The sequence below is a fragment of the Pagrus pagrus genome (genome assembly GCF_965226575.1).
Source record: "Pagrus pagrus genome assembly, chromosome: 2".
NCBI classification, from domain to species: Eukaryota; Metazoa; Chordata; class Actinopteri; order Spariformes; family Sparidae; genus Pagrus; species Pagrus pagrus.
The window spans coordinates 1,655,496-1,681,011 of NC_140186.1; the positions used below are offsets into that span (position 1 = coordinate 1,655,496).

The window sequence follows — 25,516 nt, forward strand, 5'->3', positions numbered from 1 at the left end:
ACACTACCTCTGACTCTACCTCTGACTCTACCTCTGACACTACCTCTGATACTACCTCTGATACTACCTTTGATACTACCTCTGATATTACCCCTGATACTACCTCTGACACTACCGCTGATACTATCTCTGATACTACCTTTGATACTACCTCTGATACTACCTCTAACACTACCTCTGACTCTACCTCTGATATTACCTCTGACTCTACCTCTGATACTACCTCTGACACTACCACTGACTCTACCTCTGACTCTACCTCTGGTACTACCTCTGACACTACCGCTGATATTATCTCTGATACTACCTTTGATACTACCTCTGATACTACCTCTAACACTACCTCTGACTCTACCTCTGATACTACCTCTGACTCTACCTCTGATACTATCTCTGATACTACCTTTGATACTACCTCTGATACTACCTCTAACACTACCTCTGACTCTACCTCTGATATTACCTCTGACTCTACCTCTGATACTACCTCTGACACTACCGCTGATACTACCTCTGATACTACCTCTGATACTACCTCTGATACTACCTCTGACTCTACCTCTGATACTACCTCTGACTCTACCTCTGACTCTACCTCTGATACTACCTCTGACACTACCTCTGACACTACCTCTGATACTACCTCTGACTCTACCTCTGACTCTACCTCTGATACTACCTCTGACACTACCTCTGACTCTACCTCTGATACTACCTCTGACACTACCTCTGATACTACCTCTGACTCTACCTCTGACTCTACCTCTGATACTACCTCTGATACTACCTCTGACTCTACCTCTGATACTACCTCTGACACTACCTCTGACTCTACCTCTGATACTACCTCTGACACTACCTCTGATACTACCTCTGACTCTACCTCTGACTCTACCTCTGATACTACCTCTGATACTACCTCTGACTCTACCTCTGATACTACCTCTGATACTACCTCTGACTCTACCTCTGACACTACCTCTGACTCTACCTCTGACACTACATCTGACTCTACCTCTGACACTACCTCTGACTCTACCTCTGATACTACCTCTGATACTACCTCTGACTCTACCTCTGATACTACCTCTGACTCTACCTCTGACACTACCTCTGACTCTACCTCTGACACTACCTCTGACTCTACCTGACTCTACCTCTGAGACTACCTCTGACTCTACCTCTGACACTACCTCTGACTCTACCTCTGATACTACCTTTGATACTACCTCTGACTCTACCTCTGACTCTACCTTTGATACAACCTCTGACTCTACCTTTGATACTACCTCTGATACTACCTCTGACTCTACCTCTGACTCTACCTTTGATACAACCTCTGACTCTACCTTTGATACTACCTCTGACTCTACCTCTGACTCTACCTTTGATACAACCTCTGACTCTACCTTTGATACTACCTCTGACTCTACCTCTGACTCTACCTCTGACACTACCTCTGACTCTACCTCTGACACTACCTCTGACTCTACCTCTGACACTACCTCTGACTCTACCTGACTCTACCTCTGAGACTACCTCTGACTCTACCTCTGACTCTACCTCTGACACTACCTCTGATACTACCTCTGACACTACCTCTGACACTACCTCTGATACTACCCTTGATACTACCTCTGACTCTACCTCTGACTCTACCTTTGATACAACCTCTGACTCTACCTCTGATACTACCTCTGATACTACCTCTGACACTACCTCTGACTCTACCTCTGATACTACCTCTGATACTACCTCTGATACTACCTCTGACTCTACTTCTGATACTACCTCTGATACTACCTCTGACTCTACTTCTGATACTACTCTGATACTACCTCTGACTCTACCTCTGACTCTACCTTTGATACTACCTCTGACTCTACCTCTGATACTACCTCTGACTCTACCTCTGATACTACCTCTGATACTACCTCTGACTCTACCTCTGATACTACCTCTGACTCTACCTCTGACTCTACCTCTGACTCTACCTCTGATACTACCTCTGACTCTACCTCTGATACTACCTCTGATACTACCTCTGACACTACCTCTGATACTACCTCTGACTCTACCTCTGACTCTACCTCTGACACTACCTCTGACACTACCTCTGATACTACCTCTGACTCTGATACTACCTGTCTACCTCTGATACTACCTCTGACTCTGATACTACCTGTCTACCTCTGATACTACCTCTGACTCTGATACTACCTGTCTACCTCTGATACTACCTCTGACTCAACCAGGCTCGATTTGAAAAACCCTGCTGCTTTTTGTTGTGTATTTATATCCAGACGAACTACAGCGAGAACAAACCTGCAGTGAAGCTTTTCTCATTCCTTTGTTTTACTTTGGTCATATTAATTATTTATTACTACTTTAAAAAAACGCCAAATTTAAAAGCCAAAACATTCAACCCGAGACGTCGAGATGCTTCCTACTAAACCCTGTTGTTGCTAATGCTAATTAGCTCGTTTTGTTGTAAAAATAACACTTGTTTAGCTCCCGAACTGCACACGAGCTCCCCTCCAGATTTGTACATGCTTTATATGCTGAATGCCTGAAAATATTGTATTTTGTGTAATTATTATTATTATTATTTGGAGCGATTACTAGTTTTTTAAACAACTCTTTGTGTTTGGTGACAGACTTGTAAGATACAGGTAGATATTTTTTGTAAACTTATTCTCTGTTTTACTTGAAAAGTGAAGTTTTCTTTCCGTTGGGTTTCTGCTGGTGTTGTTAGACGTACATGTACATGACTTTACCTCTCAGCACTACATAACACTTTGTTTCTGCTTCTTACCAAACTCTCGTCTCCAACACGCAGCCGTGTTCCTCTGAGGGGAAACTGTGGGAGCTTTTTAAAGGTGAACAGAGATGTGTACAGTTTTTAAGTATTAAAGCAGATCTATTTATAAACCTGGTGTAATTAAGGGAAAACTACCACAAAGTGAAAGTCCACGAATCATTAACCAGCTCGTAGGTGAGCTGTGATACTGAACATTATCCGTGCGACTCGCAGCGCGTTAGCGGCTGCAGTTTAAATTCAGCTTCCCTGTAAAATGATGTAGAAGATAAATGGAGTCTGGTTGTTTGCACAGAAATGTTTATCTTTGGGGTGAACTGTTCCTTTACTACATGGCCGAGAGTTTCTCATTAGTTTAACCGTTGAACACACACCCGGCTGGTTTAAATTTCTGTAACCAGCGTTTCCTTCAGATCCTCGAATAAAACAACCGGAGTCGGATCAGGATCGTCCTCACTGAGCAGCTGACGTGTCCACAGAACCGATTCCCTTTGTGTTTCTGAGATTTATCAACCTTGTTCAGTAACTTTACTGCGATCAGGATCTTTTATCATCGTTTTCTTGAAGTGCCATTTTATCTTCACTCTGCTGAGATGACTCGATGTTCTCAGAACCACGTTCAGACGGATCGAGCTGATTTACTGTGAACGTGTTGAATCTTTCAACCAACAGAACCAGATTCAGCTGCAGTCTGTAAAAACTGGGCCGGGAATGAAACCTACATTCGTCTGTTTTAAATGTTCTGCTTCTCTGATTGGTTGAAAGGAACTCGACAAACTCAGTCGTGTTTCCGTTTACACAAAAACAACGTACTTTTCTCTAATCTTTGCTTTCATGATGTGAAATACAAAGTTTCACCTCTTCGGGCATCAAGAAACTATAGAACTAGATTAACTCTCAGTAGAGTGCATACCTCCGCCAAGGCCCAACAGTCCTCTTTAATTCAGTCACGCCTCATCACGTATCAAAATAGACCGTGAAGAAAGTTATCTGGATCAGCACCAAAAGTTAACGTGGTCTGTTCTCGGCCGAGATTCATCAAGTGTTGATGAAATCTGTGTGATCCTGCTGACAAACCAACCGAGAAACAACCGGACATCAGTGAAAACAGAAGCGGAGGTACTGAAACTGTTTGACAAAGATTGTGACTGTTTGGGTCGAACATCTGAGTCACTTTAAAGTTCTCACCAAACTAACTGAGGAACATTAAAGGGAAGCAGGATCGTTGGGTCTGTGAGGACTCTGATGGAGTCTGGATCCACGTCGAGCTCGTTGATCCCAGCGCTGCAGCTCACAACACGTCTGTTCGGCAGCCGTTGATCAAAGTCAAGAAAATAAATAAAACTGTTTTTGCTCAGATTTTTATTCTCATTCAATAACCCGACAAGAACTGAACCAGGATCAGTGAAGTGGAATAACACCAGACTCCATTCACATCCGTCTCCTTTATGTCAGAGCAATACACTCAGTATGTGTGCCAATGATCTGAGCTCATTTAACACGTTGATTTTTCAAACCTTGACACTGATTATAGTCGACCGTCGGGCGTCACTCACACTACATCAGCAGTAACACTAGCCAGTAGTGATGTAGGCAGCTGAACTGTCAGTCAAACTGTCTTCAGAGTTATATTTTGTCGTCTTCGGTGGCCAAAAGCAGAGCTGAACCTCGACTGTAAATTATTGTTGTCTTTAATGTGTACAGTGAAACTATTAAAGAGAGATTATAGAGCTAACCTGTGTGTACGTGAAGTACAGGCAGGTTTCATTGTTTTCAGAATGGGAGAGTGACAGATTTATCAGTAACAACAATAAAGGAATATGTTGTATATCATCACGTGTCTCTTTATTTAAGAACAGACGCTCATCAAACGTACAGCAGCAACACACTAGCTGGAGGCTGCATGACGACAATTCAGTAAGAAAACAGTAAAACACAAAGTATTAATGAACAAAGAAATACAAGTTATCGATCAGTTAATGAAGGAAAAAACATTTTTTATGTGACAGAGACGAGACTAGAAAGAGCCAAAATGTACAAAATTCAAGGAGTTGAAGCCTGAAATTAAAGTTTGTGAGAGGATGTGAGGTGTCAATATGATTCAATCAATATCATGAAATATAATCATTCTTATTATTCACTGTCAATAATATGGATTCATAGTGATAAAGATTTAAAGTGTGTGAGATTTAAAACCACTGATGTGCAGTGCACTGACCAAGAAGAGACAACACAACTACACCGTGTGTGTGTGTGTGTGTGTGTGTGTGTGTGTGTGTGTGTGTGTGTGTGTGTGTGTCCCTCCTACAGAGACACTGAGGAACCAGATGACCCGAACCAGAACATAAACCCAGGATAAAGAGGTTGAGTGAATGTGGTGTTGAAGGTGTGGAGGTGGATCAGTGTGTCAGAGACTCTGTAGAAGGACAGAGTGCCAGCAGGACAGTCCACATACACTGCTACTCTGTTAGAGACAGAGGAGGAGGAGGAGGAGGAGGAGGGGGAGGAGGAGAGGAGGTCTGTACTTCTCCTATTGTGCCAGACAGAGTAACGACCATCAGAGCACTCCAGACTCCAGGACTGATTATTCTGTCCAAACAAACAGTCAGCACTGTCTCCTCTCCTGCTGATTCCTCTGTAACTCACTGATATATTAACCCTTCCTCTCCACTCGACCTCCCAGTAACAGCGACCAGTCAGACCAGTTCTACACAGCAGTTGACGCCAGTCAAACCTCTCTGGATGATCAGGATATGGCTGCTCCTCTCTCACATGTGTCACCTTCCTGTTGTTGTCAGACAGTTTGAGGAGTCTGTTTACTGTGTTTGTGTCCACTGTGAGTTCACAGACATCTGATGGAGAGAACAAGACACAATACAGCAGCAGTTTATCATCTAACACAGCTGATGGTTTATTTGTTGCTTTATTAACAGACTGACTGTTAATTAGATCAAAACTTCACAATGACTCATCTTTTTGGATCTTCTTTCAAACTGACAGTTGAATGCAGATACACAAGCTTTAGATTTAAACTACTTTAACATGTGCTGCCTTGTTTTCATCAGTCAAAGTGAACACACACTTACACTTCCTCAGACCAGGTTTCAGCCTCTGCTCTCCACCATGTTCCACCCTGGAGGAAGAAACAAAGTCAGGATGAACCTTCAGAAGCTTCTTCATCAATGATCTTCATAAAGCTTCACTCAGATCACCATGAAGACAAAACAGCTGCATTTATAAAACACACTTCATACACACACTCAGACTTTACATCAAATATTCACAAACAACAACTAAATAATAAAAAGCTGTTCGACTGAATAATCATTGAATCAATTAATTTTCCTGACATTTAATAATGTGAAGTGACAGAATCGACCGCAGTGGAAAATATATGAAACATAAAATAAAACTACGACTGAACTTTGAACCTCGACTTTTAAAACAAAACAAACGAGACGTCCTCAACGTTAATACTGACAGGCTGTTAAAACCTCTCCACGTAAAACTGAACAGTCTCATTTCTACACTGAACTTTATAATCCTGTTATCTCACAGTTAAATATGAGAAAGCTTCAAATCACTGACGACAACACGCTGGTTTTAAACATTCAGGTTCAGATATCATCACTGGTGGAGTCTTTTCTGTCTGTCCTGTAGGGGGCAGTGCTTTTTATAATGTCGCTCTACTTACAACTCTGGTAATTGTGTGAGCGGTTTTGTAAATGTTTGCATCATCTCCTTTCTAACTTGCACCATGTCTTGAATTAGCTACAGGAAGGGAGCAGATCCATTTTCTGATATTCATATTTACTGGTACATATTTAGATAAATAGTCCACAACTACATGGATGCAGTCAGAGTCCTTGTTGCATAATATAACTAAACTCTTATTATTTGGGTTGTTTATATATATATATATATAGTGGGGGGATGTTTTAGTTTAGCAGCAAACAGCTAATAGTGATGTAAATATATAGTTCAGTAATGGCGTCCTGAACAGAGAATGACGTGACACTCCTCTGTGTGTGTGTTGAGATCTGAGCTACTCTGTTCTCTGTTTTGGTACATGGCGGCCTGGTAAGACACTTTCTCATATTACATTGAAACAGTATAACTAAAATATGTTTCTTAAGACATATGCGGTCAATGCAGCAGAATTTTTATATCATTTTACTGTTATTACCCTTTTCCACTGATCTAAAATCCTACTCAAACCTGCTAAGATCGGGGTAAGACACGAACACACTCAATTCCACCCCACGAAGTGATGACGTGTTATCAACATCCAGTAACCACGTAAATAATGAAGGAATTTTGGATGTGGTCTGTTGGTATTTTCTCTTCTGTTTAACTGGTGTCCAAATGTCCATTTTTAAACACTTTTAACAAATATTGATAATTAAAAGAAGCCAATTTTTTTTCATTTAATGATTTTAATAACAAAACAGACATTAATTGAGACAAAGGACGACCAGACAGATTGTCAAGAGCTCTTGTTGTCTGTTCATACCTGAGAGTGTCCAGTCTCCAGTCTGGATCCTCGAGTCCAGCCGACAGCAGCTTCACTCCTGAGTCTCCTGGATGATTGTAGCTCAGGTCCAGCTCTCTCAGATGGGAGGGGTTGGATCTCAGAGCTGAGGCCAGAGAAGTACAGCCTTCCTCTGTGATCAGACAGCCTGACAGCCTGGAGACACACACGCACACACACACACACACACACACACACACACACAGACAGACACACACACACACACACAGCTGATCCACAATCTAAATTGTGACCTTATTCATTAATTTTAAAATGCTCTGTAGTTGAAATAGTTCATGAATTTCTCTATTTTTGTCATTAAAACACAGTATTTGATTAAAGATAGTTCTTGTATGGCACAAGCTCCTCATCTACCATGGTGCTAGCTATAGAGTGGTGTAATTTATAGTCCAAAAACAAAGAAATCAGTTAGCATGTTAGCATGTCCTGTCCCCTTGACTCAAAGTCTGAGTTTGTTGAATGTGTTTTCAGTTAAATGTGTGAAATAAGGTGTGTGGTTACCACAGGCTGAAGACATTTACACGTTTTGTTCTACAACATAAACTCCATCATTAAATATCCCACACTTTAATTATAAAGCTCTTCATGTGTCAGAAACGGTTAGCGGTTGCTAACAAGTGTCTAAATGAGACTACAGAGCAGTGGCAGCTGATGGTCTTTCAAGGAGGGGAAGCTCATTTTTAGGCTACTGTGAAGTGTGAGTGATCGTGACGGGGGGAGAAGCTCCGCAGCTGCCGCTGCTCGTTGGGGAAAGAAACCGCAGCGTGACAGAACAGAGTCGCCAAACACAACGCTAGTCGTTTTTAACAAAGACACAATCGCTGGGGATCGGTAAAGTCTCCGAACAAAAGATGAAGGCTTTCTAGCGCGTATTTAGTCAATGAAATGTACACAGCAGTACATATTTCACCACTTTTTTTTTTTTTTTTTGGGTGACATTTTAGGGGAAGCTGAGCTTCCCTTGCAGTCTTAGAGCAATCGCCTCTGCTACAGAGGTTGTCGGGGACATTAAACACCCTCACAGCGATCACGGAGACTCATCTACTCACTAGTCCGTCTTTACAGGCCCACTTTAGTTTCACACTATTCTCACTCTGACTTTACAACTTGTACATTGATCAGTTTATAGAAACCTGGATAGTAATTGTGCGGTAAGAAGCTTAGTGGTGGTGACGTTTAAGTCATGTGACCGTGATGTCGTCTGTTTGTAGCCTAGCATTAGCTTTTGACTGCTACACATTTAATTTACGCTTCAAACATCACAGAGTCGAGGTCATCTGTGGAGATTATCTGATGAACAGAACCTGGACGGATCAGAACCTTCAGATTATTTTCTGTAATAATCCAGAATACAGTTCAATAATCCCACAGACAGAACCAGGGCCATGCTTACTTCAGTTAGCTACAAATATACATCATCAGGAGCCATGAGAAGGGATTCTTCCAATCAGCATATTCATCATGTTGGCTGCATCACTCTATTGATTTTTTCATATATTGCTGATCTGATAGTAAATGAGGTTCTGTGAAGTTTGGAAATGGAAGTACGAGGACACTAAATACAACAACCTCTACGGTTCACCTGAAGAGCAGATTGTGGAATCACGATCTAAAATGGTTGATAACCCACCTCTAGCTTTGCTTCACAATAGAGCTGTTAAAATAGACTTTAACATGTACGTAAAGCAACATTCAAAGGGTTATCTCTTAAATAGGGTATGAATCCTGACCTGAGAGTCTCCAGTTTACAGTGTGGACTCTTCAGTGCAACAGACAGCTGCTTCACTCCTGAATCCTGCAGGTCGTTGTTACTCAGGTCCAGCTCTCTCAGACTAGAGGACTGGGAGCTGAGAACTGAGGACAGAGCTTCACAGCTTCTCTCTGACAGATTACAGCCACTCAGCCTGAAGGAGAGTTAGTGACAAAGACAAACACTGATACTGTTTCTGTCTTATACAATATAAAACACATCACATTTCTATGGACTGGGTCTTTATAGTCTCAAGTATATTACTGGGATCTGTCAACAATTAATAAAATGTCCTAAATTATACTCATATCTCTGGATTGAGCCTGACATGAACTACAAAGAGACAGTTTTCGTCTATTTCATGGATGCATTAATCTGTAGAGGAACAATCAAACTAAAGGAACAATGTGCATGTTTTTCAACTGATCAACTGATGACTGAATCTTTGGACTCTTATTTGATTGATATTTGATATTAGGAGATTCATTAGTGGAGAAAAACCCTACATGTGTGATACAGTATCTGTTCACTTACAGAGCTTTGTTGGAGGCTTTGACCACTGGCAGCAGCCTCAGAAGAGCCTCCTCTGAAGCACAGTATTTCTTCAGGTCAAACACGTCCAGATCTTCTGATGACAGTAAGATGAAGACCAGAGCTGACCACTGAGCAGGAGACAGTTTATCTGTGGAGAGACCTCCTGATCTCAGGTACTGTTGGATCTCCTCCACTAGAGAACCATCATTCAGTTCATTCAGACAGTGGAACAGATTGATGCTTCTCTCTGGAGACAGATTCTCACTGATCTTCTTCTTGATGTACTTCACTGTTTTCTGATTGGTCTGTGAAATACTTCCTGTGTGTGTCATCAGACCTCGTAGGAGAGTCTGATTGGTCTGCAGTGAAAGACCCAGGAGGAAGCGGAGGAACAAGTCCAGGTGTCCATTTGGACTCTGTAAGGCCTCGTCCACAGCACTCTGGTAGAGATGTGTTGGTTCAGGTTTGTCTCTGAATAGTTTAGACCACCGGGAGGTTTGTTTTCCTTCTGCCAGCAGATTGACTCCAGAGTTGATGAACGTCAGATGGACATGAAGAGCAGCCAGAAACTCCTGAACACTCAGATGGACGAAGCAGAACACCTTGTCCTGGTACAGTCCACTCTCCTCTTTAAAGATCTGTGTGAACACTCCTGAGTACACTGAGGCTGCTCTGATGTCGATGCCACACTCTGTCAGGTCTGATTCATAGAAGATCAGGTTTCCTTTCTGCAGCTGCTCAAAAGCCAGTTTTCCCAGAGACTCGATCATCTTCCTGCTCTCTGGAGTCCAGTGTGGATCTGTCTCTGCTCCTCCATCATACTTGACCTTCTTCACTTTGGACTGAACCACCAGGAAGTGGATGTACATCTCAGTCAGGGTCTTGGGCAGCTCTCCTCCCTCTCTGATCTTCAACACATCCTCCAGAACTGTAGCAGTGATCCAGCAGAAGACTGGGATGTGGCACATGATGTGGAGGCTTCGTGATGTCTTGATGTGGGAGATGATTCTGCTGGCCTGCTCCTCATCTCTGAATCTCTTCCTGAAGTACTCCTCCTTCTGTGGGTCAGTGAACCCTCTGACCTCTGTCACCATGTCAACACACTCAGGAGGGATCTGATTGGCTGCTGCAGGTCGTGTGGTTATCCAGAGGCGAGCAGAGGGAAGCAGTTTTCCCCTGATGAGATTTGTCAGCAGCACATCCACTGAGGTGGACTCTGTAACATCAGTCAGGATCTCAGTGTTGTGGAAGTCCAGAGGAGGTCGACACTCATCCAGACCGTCAAAGATGAACACAACCTGGAACTCTTCAAAGCTGCAGATTTCTTTGGTTTCAGTGAAGAAGTGATGAACAAGCTCCACCAAGCTGAACTTTTTCTCTTTCAGCACATTCAGCTCTCTGAAAGTGAATGGAAATGTGAACTGTATGTCCTGGTTGGCTTTGTCTTCAGCCCAGTCCAGAGTGAACTTCTGTGTTAAGACTGTTTTCCCGATGCCAGCCACTCCCTTTGTCATCACTCTTCTGATTGGTTCATCTCTTCCAGGTGAGGCTTTAAAGATGTCTTCTTGTCTGACTGTTGTTTCTGGTCTGTCTGGTTTCCTGGATGCTGCTTCAATCTGTCTGACCTCATGTTCATCATTGACCTCTGCAGTCCCTCCCTCTGTGTTGTAGAGCTCTGTGTAGATCTGATTCAGAAGGGTTGGGTTTCCTGCTTTAGTGATCCCCTCAAACACACACTGGAACTTCTTCTGAAGGTTACATTTGAGCTGACGTCCACAAACTGCAGCAACAGTTCCTGAATGAAACACAACACATCAGTGAGTGGATGTTAGTGTGAAGAAGAAAACAGTTTATTGAGGAAAATCCTCTTACTGCTCTGCAGACAGTCAGCCAGCTCCTCCTGCTTCATTCTCCTCAGGAAGTTCAGTGTGATCTTCAGAAATGCCTTTCTGCTGCTCCTCCTCTGCTCCTCCTCCTCACCGTCCAACACCTCCTCATCCTCACTCTGCCTCTCTGAGCATTCTGGGTAATCTGGACTCAGAACCTTCTGGAACTTCTTCAACTCGTTCTTCACAAAGGTGACAACGTTCTCCTCAAGATGCTGCAAAAGAGTCAAACTTCAAATGTAAAATGAGACATTTCATTTGCAGCTGAAGTAAAGTTGTTGTTGGACATTAACACACCTTAAATATGGAGTCCAGGTCTGTTGGATGCTGCTGGACAGACTGACCACTGAGAACCTGCTGAACTCTGCAGAGAGAACATAAAGTACGATGATTTCAACCATCAACAGCTTCACATTTTACATCATCTGTCTGCTTCTGGGGCCTTTTGATGGAGAAACAGTTTTCTGGTTTTAATGATGAAGCCTTCAGTTGAGTTTCTAGTTGTCTACCCTGTTATTTACCTTCCTGCCTATAACATGGTGTAATATAGTAATAAAGACTGAAGACTTCTTCTGTGAACATAAAATAAATGTTTCTCACTTTTTAAGCACAAATTAGTTAAAACTGTGTTAGTGAGCTCTTCTCCTTTGTCAATCTATCCACCTGACAGCTGTGGTATAACAGACGCTGATTAAACAGCATGATTACTGCACAGCTGTTCCTGAGACTGGTCACAATGAAAGGCTACACTAGTGCAGTTGGCGTGAACCATCAAACATTAACACTAAACCCAGGACTCTGGACATTAACCATCCAACTTCCTCCCAACAGACTGAATCTATGGGCAACAACACAATATGTTGTCATGGTCCATCTGCACTGATTCACACCTCCTCCAGTCAGAGTACTGAGTCCCAGGAGGAACCAGAGAGAGATCAGCATCTTTAGTCCACAAATGATTTGAACAATTGATATCAAATCTGGAGGAAAATCATTTGCTCTCATTTGATCACTTTGATCGCTTGATGTATTAACTGTTGATTTCTGGAAAGTCTTGAATACTATGTAACATATTGTGTTGGTGCTGTAAGCACCAGTGTTGATAACTGCGCCTGCTGTAGCTGTGTGATGTCATGACTCGTGTATGTCCTAGCGGGCTGCTGTACAAATCTTCGCGACATGAAAGTAAAGGTCACAGTTCAGCTCTTTCCTCGTGTGTGGTTCTTTCAACAATACATTTCATGGTGTCAGAAGTCTGAAGTGCAGAAAATAAGCATCGGTGATGGTGTCCTCACAGTTTGAGCACCCGAGGATCGACTGCCGACTTATACCAAGAGTTTGAAAGATTCCAAAGTCATGTCACGTTCGTCCGCTCTCGGAGCTAACAGCTAACAACAAGCCGGTTGGCTAGGTACGTGGCTCAGAGAGCAGGGCAGGGAAGTGTACAAGACATTCACCTGGGCTGTGGGTGAAAATGAGGATCCCTCTAAAGTGCTGGATTGCAAGACATCACTTCGAGCAGAGGAAACAAGGTCAGGCTGAAGGTTTTGACAACTTTCTGAAGGATTTGAGACTCATCCTGATGGACTGTGAATATCCAGATCCGGATGATATGTTAATTGATGCAGGGTGTGAGATCAAAAAGAGTGCAAGAAAGGCTGCTGGATAGAGGCGAGGAGCTGACGCTGCCGAAAGCTATTGAAATTTCCCAGCAGTTTGAAATGTCACAAAAACAAATGAAAATTGTCAGAGAAGAAGAAGCAAAGGTGTCTGTAGTGACTGTGAAACCCAAACATGCAACACCTTTCAGGTACAAATAACAGGCAGAAGAGCTGCACAAGCTGTGGGAAAGATCCAGAGCATAAATGGAGCAAAGGGAAATGCCCAGCAAAGGGATCAGTGTGTTCATACTGCCACAAACCGAATCACTGGGTAGCTGTATGTCGCAAGCGGGCTGTCAGCACAGTGGATATTGAACCAGACCTGGATTCTTCAGAGGAGCAGATACTGAACATCACACTGCAGCAATGGGCCTGATTGCTCATCTTCACTCAGTGTAAAAGACTGTTGAAAGAGACAAAAGGTACAGCACTAATGCCTTTACTCCAACACAGAGCATATCAAAGGGTCTGAATGAGTTTCCAGAGCTGACACGCACCATTGGAACCTTGCCATGTACATACACCATCAAGATCGATCCGGACGCCAGGGGTGTGGTCCATCCTGTCCGCCGTCAACCCGCCGCACTTAAAGCAAAGATTATGGAGAAGCTGCATGAGATGGTGGAAGACAGCTACATTACCTACATTACAAAAGTTGGCCAACCTACTGAGTGGGTGAGTTCAATGGTGGCTGTAGTACGTAATGGCAAGATAAGAATCTGCATTGATCCAAGTGACTTAAATCAGGTCATAAAGAGAGAGCACCATCCGATGCGCGCCATAGAAGAGGTTGTGTCAACAATTCCTGGTGCTGAAGTGTTTTCAGTTCTGGATGCCAAATCAGTATTTCTACAGATAAAACTGGATGAGGCTTCATCCCTCCTCACGACCTTCAACACACCAATCGGGAGGTACCGATGGCTGAGGCTCCCATTTGGACTGAAATGCGCCCCTGAAATCTTTCAACGCATCATTGATGAGATGCTGGAGCATAAGTGTCATGGATGACATCCTCGTGACTAGCCCCCTCAGTGGAGGAGCATGACGCATTATTGCACAAAGTAGTTGAGAGAGCAACGAGCTACAACATCAGGCTAACTTCAACAAGTGCCACATCTGCCAACCAACGGTGCCATATGTGGGTCATCTGATAACTGCTGATGGGCTCAAGCCAGACCCAGCTAAAATCACAGCAGTGCAGCACATGTCACAACCAACTGACAAAGACAGTGTTCGCCATTTTCTGGGCTTCGTCACCTACCTCTCAAAGTTCATACCGAACCTCAGTGAAGTGGACGCTCCATTAAGTCAACTTCTAGAGAGTGATGTGAAGTTTGCGTGGCAACCACTGCAGAAGAAAGCTCAGACTCAAGGAGTTGTGCACGTGTCCATCAGTGCTGCAGTTCTTCGACCCCGCGAAACCTGTGGAAATATTCTGTGATGCCAGCAGTAATGGATTAGGAGCTGTTGTCCTGCAGAATGGGCAGCCCATAGCCTTCTCGTCCAGATCACTGACTGAAGCAGAAACGCGCTATGCGCAAATTGAAAAAGAGATGCTCTCTATTGTCCACGCCTGTGCAACGTTTCACAACTACATATTTGGCACGCATGTCACAGTGTTCAAAGACCACAAACCTCTCGAAGACATCTACAAAAAATCACTGCTGTCCACTCCACTGCGCATCCAGAGAATGCGTCTTCGCCTGCAGTGGTACGACCTGACAGTTAAGTACAGGAGAGGAAAAGACATGGAGCTGCCCGACACGCTGTCCAGAGCACAGCTTTCAGAGTGCACGCCAGAGATCGATGGACTAGAACGTGTCTCCATGCTCAGCTTTGTCTCAGTCAGCGACCAGAAATACACATGAACTGAAGGAGCGCACACAAGAGGAGCTAAGCTGTGTCCTGCAGACAATTCAAGTGGCTGGCCTGAATGTAGACGAGATGCACCAGTGCTTGTACAGCCATACTGGGACTCAAGAAGTCAACTTGCTTTGTCTGATGGACTCATTTACAAAGGATTACGCATTGTGGTTCCCCCAGCATGCGAGAGCACATGCTGAAACTCATTCACCAGTCTCATCTGGGGATGGTGAAAAGCAAACAGCGAGCACGTGAAGTGCTTTACTGGCCAGACATGAGTGCAGAAATTGAGGAGGCGGTCAGAAATTGCAGCAAGTGTGTTGACTTTCAAAACAAACTGCCCAGACGTCCCCTCAAACTGACAGAAACGCCAGAGCTGCCATTTGAAGAGGTGGCATCAGATCTGTTTGAGTTTGATGGAAAACAGTACATTCTGCTCGTGGATTACTACTCAAAGTTCATTGAAGTGGATGAGCTAAAGGACATGAGAAGCCGCACCGTCATAGAGACTCTGAAAGCTCAGTTGTCTAAACATTAAATCAGTGGAGTGTGAAAGTTGAGACCAGCTGACAGATCATTTTATGTCCGGACTTGATAGAAGGAGAGCTGCAGAACGACAAACTCTTCTGGTTCACATTCTTACCTTTCTTCAGCAGAGTGGTCTCCATCCTTGAAGAAAATAGGCCAATCCATGGACCGGTCACTCTTCATGGACACTCTGCTGGGTGCAGGAGAGTCTGGTCTCTGCTGCTGAACCCTGATAGAAACAGACAGACAAACCAACGCACCTCTCAAACCTTCAACCACAAATTAATGTTCAAATGTATCAAAATCTAAAGTTGATTTAAAGAGAAGAAGTCCAGAAAAACCATCAGAGTTTGATGATCCAGTTTGGGACAATAACCAAAGTTCATACTATAAGTCAGATAAACTGGTTCTAGTAATCGTGTCATGTTGCTGATCATTCCTTCAGTTTGAAGCTACAACCCTTTTTAAAATGTGACATGAGGAGATAAGAGGAGGTGGACAACATTACAGGAGACGTCTTTGAAATGATAAACATCAGTAAAACGTTGTCTGAATGTTAGAGATGAAACGTTCCTCCAACAATAACATTGTTAGAACATGTAGAGAACATGATGAAATGTTACAGGAACGTTCCTGCTGGCTGGGACTATGTTGACTTACTGAGTCTCTGAAGGACGTTTTACTTTAAACACCCAACGAATCTCCATGTTTACTATTTTCTGGAGCTAAATCACAAACTCTTCTGGTTCACATTCTTACCTTTCTTCAGCAGAGTGGTCTCCATCCTTGAAGAAAATAGGCCAATCCATGGACCGGTCACTCTTCATGGACACTCCACTGGGTGCAGGAGAGTCTGGTCTCTGCTGCTGAACCCTGATAGAAACAGACAGACAAACCAATGAACCAAACAACAACTTTACAGTCTGTTAGTGTAAAACATCATGATGGTGGAGTGATTTGAGTGCTGAGCTGTGACATGGAGAAGAGTCATGGACAGTTAGAGATCCTCATCTCACCTCTGAGCTTCGGTCTGGCGGTCATGTTCCCCACACAGAGTGGTTTTAGAGGGAGGGACTCCCTCCTCTGTCTCCTCACACTGATTCATAGCAGAGCCCACACCTTCACACAAACACAACAACATGCTGTCACACATGATTTATCAGCATTCCTCTCAGTCACATGACAAACATACAGAGTCTGACTGGAGGAAACTAATGAAGCTTTCTGACACCAAATGATCAAAACACAAATCTGACAGTTTAGAATGAAGTTTAAAGTAAAAGCAGCTCAACATTTTGTTTCTGACCACAGAGACCACAAAGAGCAGTGAAGACGCTTCAACAAGCCAAAATGAAGATTTCAGCTCAGCAGAAGCTGCTGAATTCACGTCCACATCAAGTCACAGAGACTTTCTACCTTCAACTGTAGGAAACACTGGAGCAGAGCTCAAACTGTCAGTCCATTCATTGATCAGCTGATTGACAGATCATTACAGGACAGCAGTTTGAATCATTTACACTCATTTTTCCTGCAAAAATAACAAACGTGAGCTTCAAACTTCTTCACTGTCTTTATAATTTAAACCTTTGTGCTGCTGGATGTCAGACTTATTAACAGTCGAGTCTAAACAGCTGATGGATTGTTAGAAAAACTGATGAAACTCAGTTGATAATGAAGATGATGGTCAGCAGGATCCTGAACTGAGAGAGAAGAAGCTTCTTATTGATCCATCAGGAAGAATCAATTGAGTGGAAGCTGCAGCCAGGAAGCCAATCACAGAGCAGCTGGTGTAGTTCTGCTGTCAGTCCACTAGATGTCCTCAGTCATCTACAGTCACTACAGAGCTGCTGGGAAAATGGCCGGTGTGCCAGAGGATGAGTCCGGCCTGCCTTCATCACACTGTCATCATTCAGTCAAACATTCATCTGAACTCAAACATGATCTACAACAGGACTTTTACACTCATCAGCTTCTCTCTTCCTGCTCACACAGACGTCTCTGACCTTCAGAGGAGGAAGTTCACTCATTAAACTTGTGTTTGAACTGATGACTGCATTAAAGGACACCTTCAAACTGTCTGACACAGTCTGTCAAACCTCAAATAAATGATGATGTCACACAGGAACATGTTCACCAACAGAAAAGCAGAGTTTCACTCACTCGACTTATTTCCACGAGTGTCCGTCAGTCCAGCAGCTCACTTGTGTCCTGATCAGGTGTGTGTAGAAGAAGAGGATTAGATTGATCTCAGTGTGACCAGCGCCTTCAACACAAACTCCTCCCAGCAGCATTAAACACTATAAACCAGAGTGAAGCTGCTGCACAGGTCAAAGTTCAGCCTTCACTCTTTTATTAGCAGCTGATCAGATGATGCCTTTAACCCCGACGTCTCTTTATACCATCACAGTTCAGCTCTCTGCCAAAGTCTTTGTGTCTCAGAGTGTTTCTCCACTGAACTGTTCTGTGTATAAAATATTATTATCGTTAATAACTTCACATCAAAGCTATCAGCTGACCTTCAGACCTGTTTGTCCAACAGAGACCTCAATAAAAACCATAAACAGGCTTCATAAAATCATTTCAGTGTCCAAACAACATGTCCAGTATCAGAGTCCAACTGTCCCCTGAGGCAGAGACATGATTTCTACTTCCTGCTGTGATTGTAACAGCTGCAGAATAAAACGGTCTCAGTAAAGCAACATGTTCATGACTTCAGTGTGAACAGACACTGATGTGTTGAACTGACTGACAGTGAGATCAGCCTGCAGTCACCTCACCACACTGTATTACTGGTGACCAGGTAGTGATTCAGATGTTCAGTGAGCTGGTGATGACTTCATACAGCAGAGCCTGTGACTGCTGACACTGAGACGTTCCTCCAACAACAGGGACAATCTCTCCACCTTCTGTAACAGAGCAGATCTATTCAAACATGATCCACTCCGCCCCAATCGTGCAGGTTCTCGCCTTCTTTCCATGAACATCGAACTCACACTTCGTTCCTGCAAAGCACTGGTGACATTTTGGCGGCCAAAATACTGTCTATCCCCGCCCACCGCCTCTGCTCCTGTCTCCAGTGTCCCTGCTCTTATCACAAATGGTCGTCACACACAACACCGGTTTAAATCCTGTAAGAAGTGCAGACTGTTTTGTGTAGTTTAGTCTGTTAACTTTATCTCATTTCTTTTGTTGTTTTGCTGTTATGTTACACTTTAAGTGGTCGGTCATTCACCACGGGCAGGAGGCCCATTTTTCTGCTAACCAGAATTTAGTGTTTCAGCATGAAGTCATTGCAATAAGGTGTTTTGTTCATTTGTCTTGTCTCCTTTCTTTTCTAGAGGCTGAGAGCCTAAAGTGGTGGTGTCCCCTTCCTGTGTGTGTGTGTGTGTGTGTGTGTTGCCTCTTAGTATCATGAACCTGTATGCCCTGGAGGTGTCAGTCTTGGTCTGAGGTAAATAATATTGTGTTGCGCTCACATCATACGGGGCACCATTATGTAGTGCTTCATGCAACAGTAACAGGGAGTTTTGGGGTAAATTTTATCACTGTGTGTGAGACAAACGGTGGGAACCAGCTTTTTAAATGACCACATCAGTCGTTTGTACTCAAATCTCTTAAAAACCTTCCAGGGAACCAGAAATAAACGCGCACAGAGCGATCAGACAACACGTGTCGTAGAGACGACATGCAGGGAGATCTTGGCTCGCCACTTGGTGCGACCAATAAAGCTCTGATGTTCACTGCACAGCCTTGAATGAAAGTACGTTTCAAGTAGAAACTCAGCCATCGTCTCCTCCTGATGATATAAAGTCAGGAGGAGATTATATAAATATTCAGGCATCTTTATATAAAATATAGATCATTTGAGTGAGTTTTGCATTTAAAACAGGAAAAGCCTGTAAAATGTGGGTGTCGTTGCGCGGTCTGGCCTGCAGGTGGCGGCAGCGCGCCTGCAGTGAGTTGAACCTGCCGCACACGTTAGCAGAAGAAGCCAGCTAGCTACTGTAAACAAAGCTGAGCCGTCAGCCTGTTAAACTGCTGAACAGCTGCTTAATGTGGGAGAAGATATGATCAGAAACACTTCCTCATAACAGCAGAGTGAGTGGAAACGCAGCTATTCGCTAAATATCTCGACGCTGGCCGATAAATTAACTCGCAAAAACGACCTTTTAGTCAGTCAGCTAACCGACCAGCTAGCGTGAAGATGCTAAAGTCGAGACGAACAGACAGCTCGGGGGTTAAACACCCACCGGCCAGCTGATGTTTCAGACTTGTGTGTTGTGACTGTGTATTAGCTCCAAGTGTTCGTGTGCTGTACTGTTTGACTGGTGTAAAGGACTTGGGCTGTGCGTGGCTAGCTCGGCTAACGTGGAGTTAGCTAAAAATGAGCGTCAAAGCAACATAAATAGGGGTTCGGTTGCTTTCGTCAGTGTCTGAATGTGAGGTGTGTTTCTCGGCAGTGCTCTCCAGACTCCGCCGGCCAGACTTCCATGAGCCGCGGGAGCAGCAGTTCAGCCCGGCCCCGGATCTGCCATGACCCGGCCTGCTGTCTGACGAGAAGATAATGGCTGCAGAGCTGTTTCCCACCAAGAAGCTGGTCCCCTCCGCCTCAGCGAGCAGCAGCAGCACGTCCATCCAGCAGTACCAGCAGCAGAACGCGACCAACAACAACACCACCTCCGCGCAGGGCTGCTGCAACTGGCAGGGCCTGTTCCCGACCATCCGAGAGAGGTCAGTCCGACCCCCTGTTATTCTGGTCCCGGCCTGTACAGACACTGGTTCTGTTCAGTGCAGTTACTTCTCTGTGTTTGAAACATCCTCATTAAACTCCGGAGGAAACATCAGAGTAAACACACAGCTCTTGCACTTGATACTTGATTGTCAGACCAGGTTCTGAAATGTGTCTTGCATTCACAGCTGCTTCATTTACAGAAACATGACGGGGCGGACTAAATATTAAACACAAGAGTTCATACAATTCATCATAACATTACAATCACAGAGGACAGCGGACATCTGCAGGGTTCCCACACATCCTGGAAAATCCAGAAAACAGTCAGCCAGGTTTCCAGTCATGGAAATTGAGAGAAAAAGCTAAATTAAGATAAGTTAAAATTAAGGAACATATAAGTGTAAAGACGCGCTCCCTGTCTGTCGTTCCAGCTAGATCATCACTGACAAAGTCCTGGAAAGAGAAAATGACCAGATATCTATTAACTGCCTTTAGGAAAAAAAAAATTTAAAGTTTGGTAAAATGTTTCTTGGTAATTACCACCTACTGACTATGAAAGTTGCGGTCCTATACAATGAAGTGTTACCAACAGGTAATATAAAGTCTGGTTTGTTCTGAACTGAAAGAAAAATGTTCAAATCAGCAACAGACTGGACTTTGTTAACAGCAGACCATCATGAGCATCACTGGGATTAATTCAAAGCAGCAGAGATTCTGAATTTCTATCTTTCCAAAAACTGAAAGCATTTATCTCTAAGCCTCACCGAAAAAGGAGTATGAATCATATCATTTTTATTTATATATCCTAATATCAGGTTTGTCTCGGAGGACTTTTTAACATTATTAAAGCTTTTCAGATACACGTACACATTAAAAAACTTGATTTAGTGCTGATTAAAAAAAAAAGATTGTCACCAGTATTTCAGCAGAAAAATCAATGAGATCCTGAGTGATGGTTTGTTTGTTACCCCAGGACATTACACCTTTATTACTTTCAATTTCATTAATCAAACAACCATGTTTTTATTGTACTTGGTGTTTTCTCTGAACATATTTTCAGAGGAAATGTTAAAGATTCTTGTGTCCTTTTAGGAATTCAGTCATGTTCAACAATGAGATGATGGCAGATGTTCACTTTGTGGTCGGGCCGCCTGGCGGGACGCAACGAGTGCCAGGACACAAGGTAAAACCACTGATATCTGCAGATCTGGGATCAGAGTGAAAAATGACCTCCCGTAAACCAATGTTTTGTTTCCTGCAGAGAGTAACTCGGTGCATTCGAAAGACACAGCACTGTGTGGAGTCTTGCTGCTCATTATTTGTCATACAAAGAGACGTCTGCTTGGTTTTTCAACACTGGAGAAACAAACAAATCAGAGAATGATTTTCCTTGTTCCGTTATTTTTCTTTTGATTCAAATATATTAAATAGGCTGTAGTAATTATTGATGATGAAAAAACAAACTTGTAATAACAGGCTGTTATAATAGTTCAGGGTGATTTTATATGGTTAGTCACATGGTCACAGCTGTCGGATTAGTATCTGTTATAAGTGGAGATCCTGTCTCTTACTGCATCCATGTTGCTGCTCTGCTCTGTCAGTACGTCCTGGCCGTTGGCAGCTCGGTGTTCCACGCCATGTTTTATGGAGAACTGGCTGAGGATCAGGACGAGATCAGGATCCCTGATGTGGAGCCTCCTTCATTTCTGGCCATGTTGAAGTAAGTCAACCTCTGATTCATTCAGTGTTAATGGACTGTGATTGGACAGTCAACATTTAGCTTTGTCTCTGTCTAGAAACATCAGACACACAACAAAAATGTAGTTTGCTTCTCAATATAAAAAAATACCAACCAAAACTGCTTAGACCATAAAATATTTTAGTCTCAAGGTGATCCCGCCCTCTGCTTTCCCAGGTATATCTACTGTGATGAGATCGACCTGTGTGCTGACACAGTGCTCGCCACCCTCTACGCCGCCAAAAAGTACATCGTGCCTCACTTGGCCCGGGCCTGTGTCAACTTCCTGGAGACCAGCCTGAGTGCCAAGAACGCCTGCGTGCTGCTGTCTCAGAGCTGCCTGTTCGAGGAGCCCGACCTGACGCAGCGATGCTGGGAGGTGATTGATGCTCAGGCCGAGCTCTCTCTGCGCTCCGAAGGCTTCTGCGACATTGACACACAGACGCTGGAGAGCATCCTGCGGCGGGAGACACTCAACGCCAAAGAGATGGTGGTGTTCGAGGCGGCGCTGAACTGGGCCGAGGCTGAGTGTCAACGACAAGACCTGACGCCGACCATCGAAAACAAGCGTCTGATGCTGGGAAAGGCCATCTACCTGATCCGCATTCCTACCATGGCACTAGAAGACTTTGCCAACGGAGCAGCGCAGTCTGGTGTGCTCACACTAAACGAGACTAACGACATCTTTCTGTGGTACACCGCTGCCAACAAGCCTGACCTGTTGTTCTGTACCAAACCTCGTAAAGGCCTGTCGCCGCAGCGTTGCCACCGCTTCCAGTCCTGTGCTTACAGGAGCAACCAGTGGCGGTACCGAGGTCGCTGTGACAGCATCCAGTTTGCTGTGGACAGACGCGTCTTCATCGCTGGCTTCGGCCTGTACGGCTCCAGCTGCGGTTCGGCCGAGTACAGCGCCAAGATCGAGCTGAAGCGCCAGGGTGTGTCGATGGCTCAGAGGATCATCAAGTACTTCTCAGACGGCTCCAGCAGCACCTTCCCCGTGTGGTTCGACTACCCTGTGCAGATCGAGCCAGACACCTTCTACACCGCAAGCGTGGTTCTGGATGGCAATGAGCTCAGCTACTTTGGCCAGGAGGGCATGACAGAGGTGCAGTGTGGGAAAGTGACCTTCCAGTTCCAGTGCTCCTCGGACAGCACCAATGGCACCGGAGTGCAGGGGGGCCAGATCCCTGAACTGATCTTTTACGCCTGAGCTGGGCAGGAGGGAGGATGCCGCAGAGATTCCTGCTTCACTGCCATGTAGACTTTTACTTTGAAAGTGTGGAGACGAGTTCTCAGGAAGCTGTTTGAGGAGGGAGGGACTCCTGGATGTACTGTTGAGCCTTTGAGAGAAAGATGAAGACTGAATCCTCACATTCCTTCACATTTCTGTTGTTTTGTTTCACAGCAGCTGTTGTTGAGTTTCAGGTTCTGTGTGTTGAAGGTAAAGCAAAAGTTATATTCCTTTCAAAATAAACCTTTAACATCTCTGTGGAGACGAGCATATTGGTAAACATTAGGGGCGGGTGATAATGTCATATTACACTTGACCATAAATTATAATGGATAGAATACTGAAACAGGACAGGACAAAGTACTTCACCACAGTGATACTAATATAATACAATATAAATATCCAATATTAGATTATATGTATATTATCTATGCATATATTCCAATATAGCCACAAAGCAGTCTGGCTCCTTGACTTGTAACATTGTCCATAATGTCTTAACACACCCACAGATGTTAAAGGGAGTGTTACCATGTTATAACAGTGTAGCAAAATCTCAGACAGTAAGTGAACGACACAGAAAGCAGCCATGTCATGTCTCTGAATGATTTAAAAAACATTTTTATAATCACTTTTATTCTATATTAATCTCTTTTATTGTTTTTTTTAAAAAATTTATTTATCATTAAGAGTCCAAAACCTAAACATATTCAGATTGTTGACTGACTTCATTGGTTAATTAACTAATCATGTGAGCAAGGGTTAGGCAAGTATAAAGCTGAAGTAGGCGAGGCAGTTTCATAGCACATTTTATTAAAAACAACAACTAAACTCAACGACAATACCAAAATAAATAATAATTAATTGATTATTGAAATTATCAATACTTTAATGTTTTCATGTCCTGCCATTGAGCTTTAGGGCTCCTCCACGTTAAGAGCAGGTTTTCAGTTTCTTGCCTTAAAGATACTGTGTTAAGTTTTATCATGAGACAACCACAGATACATTCAAATGTTTCAAACTTGACAACGTGCTGCTCATTCAGCTGAATTCGCCACTTTGTCGCATTCAGACTTTGGTTTAATTTTGAAGATTTGAAAATATTCCTGCTTTTAGTGAAGGATTTAATGAAGCACTACTTTTATTCTGTAACCTGTGCAGGTGTTTACCGTTGTTGGTTTTGGTATTAAAGCTTAATAATAAGTTTTATATTTGTAACTTGACAAATCACACTCCTGTCTCTTATTGCATTTTTTATACACTATTTCAGACATACTGTAACCTTCCTCCGGTGCTATGTACTGTTTCTGCCTCCTGGAGTTCTTTGTTGAAATGTGGCAATTTTAAAAGGGGCATTTTGACCATAAAGTTCTACCTGTCCAATCTGCGGTATAACAGGTTAGCTGAAAGGATTTTAACTACAAATGTATACCTTTTTTGTGTTGTATTTAAAGGACAGCGTTCCTCAAACATCATTCTAACAGATAAAAGTCATGACATCATGTTTGTACCAAATCCTGATTTATTGTTTCATTGATGTTGCAGTGGGTAATACATTGGTAATTGTGTCCTGACGCACTTCTTCATCTACTCTCTTTGTAAATGGAGGTAAAAACGGTTTTATATGAATCCCTATTGAAGAAACATATTTTTGGATGTCTTTGTTTCCAGTTATGTGAATCCAACCAGAATGTACAGTGAGTTGGTGGCCTTATGAATGTGTTGTTGTGACTAATTTTGAAATTAAAGGTCAGTTTGTCCAAGTTCTCTCTGAATCCAGTGGTTGTGCAACAACAGTAGTTACAGAAGAACTCACATAATTTACTTAAAATGACAATATACATGCTTTTTTGTTTTAATGTACCATTATGCAGTAAATGTTGATTGTACAATGCAACAGCTACGGAATAATGACACTATCTATGTTGAGATATCTGCTGTGCAGGGAAAAAAGAGAAGCTCATTTAATTGTGGCTCGTAGATTTAGGGGTATGATTCTCACTTGGGGTGTGAAAGGTCCCGGGCTCAAAACCCCAACAAGTCCTGGTTGAACAGCTTAATGTACTCCCAGATTCCATGCCCCACCAAAACTGGAAGCCGGGGAAAATGCTACCATTCCTGCAAAACGATAAGAATAGTGTGCCTTACCTCTTGTCCACGGCACTGTCGTCCTGCAATTCATTGGTTATATTATTGATTTTTTTGATTCTCATTTAGTGTGCA

General features: G+C 43.4%; 2 protein-coding genes across 2 annotated transcripts; one reads left to right on the forward strand and one right to left on the reverse strand.

The window, feature by feature from the left end:
* Positions 1–4,645: 4,645 nt before the first annotated feature.
* LOC311265558 (protein NLRC3-like) lies at positions 4,646–16,276 on the reverse strand. Its single transcript, XM_084367345.1, has 9 exons — positions 16,253–16,276; positions 15,708–15,821; positions 11,838–11,904; positions 11,527–11,755; positions 9,655–11,449; positions 9,101–9,274; positions 7,332–7,505; positions 5,905–5,951; positions 4,646–5,670 (listed from the first exon to the last, which is right to left on the reverse strand). The coding sequence occupies exons 2-9, from the start codon at positions 15,773–15,775 to the stop codon at positions 5,123–5,125; spliced, it is 3,102 nt and encodes a 1,033-aa protein (XP_084223471.1). The 5' UTR covers positions 15,776–15,821; positions 16,253–16,276; the 3' UTR covers positions 4,646–5,122.
* Positions 16,277–19,590: 3,314 nt separating this feature from the next.
* Positions 19,591–25,060, forward strand: btbd3a (BTB (POZ) domain containing 3a). Its single transcript, XM_084367819.1, has 5 exons — positions 19,591–19,690; positions 20,053–20,323; positions 21,417–21,507; positions 21,926–22,044; positions 22,240–25,060. The coding sequence occupies exons 2-5, from the start codon at positions 20,157–20,159 to the stop codon at positions 23,270–23,272; spliced, it is 1,410 nt and encodes a 469-aa protein (XP_084223945.1). The 5' UTR covers positions 19,591–19,690; positions 20,053–20,156; the 3' UTR covers positions 23,273–25,060.
* The last annotated feature ends 456 nt before the right edge of the window (positions 25,061–25,516 follow it).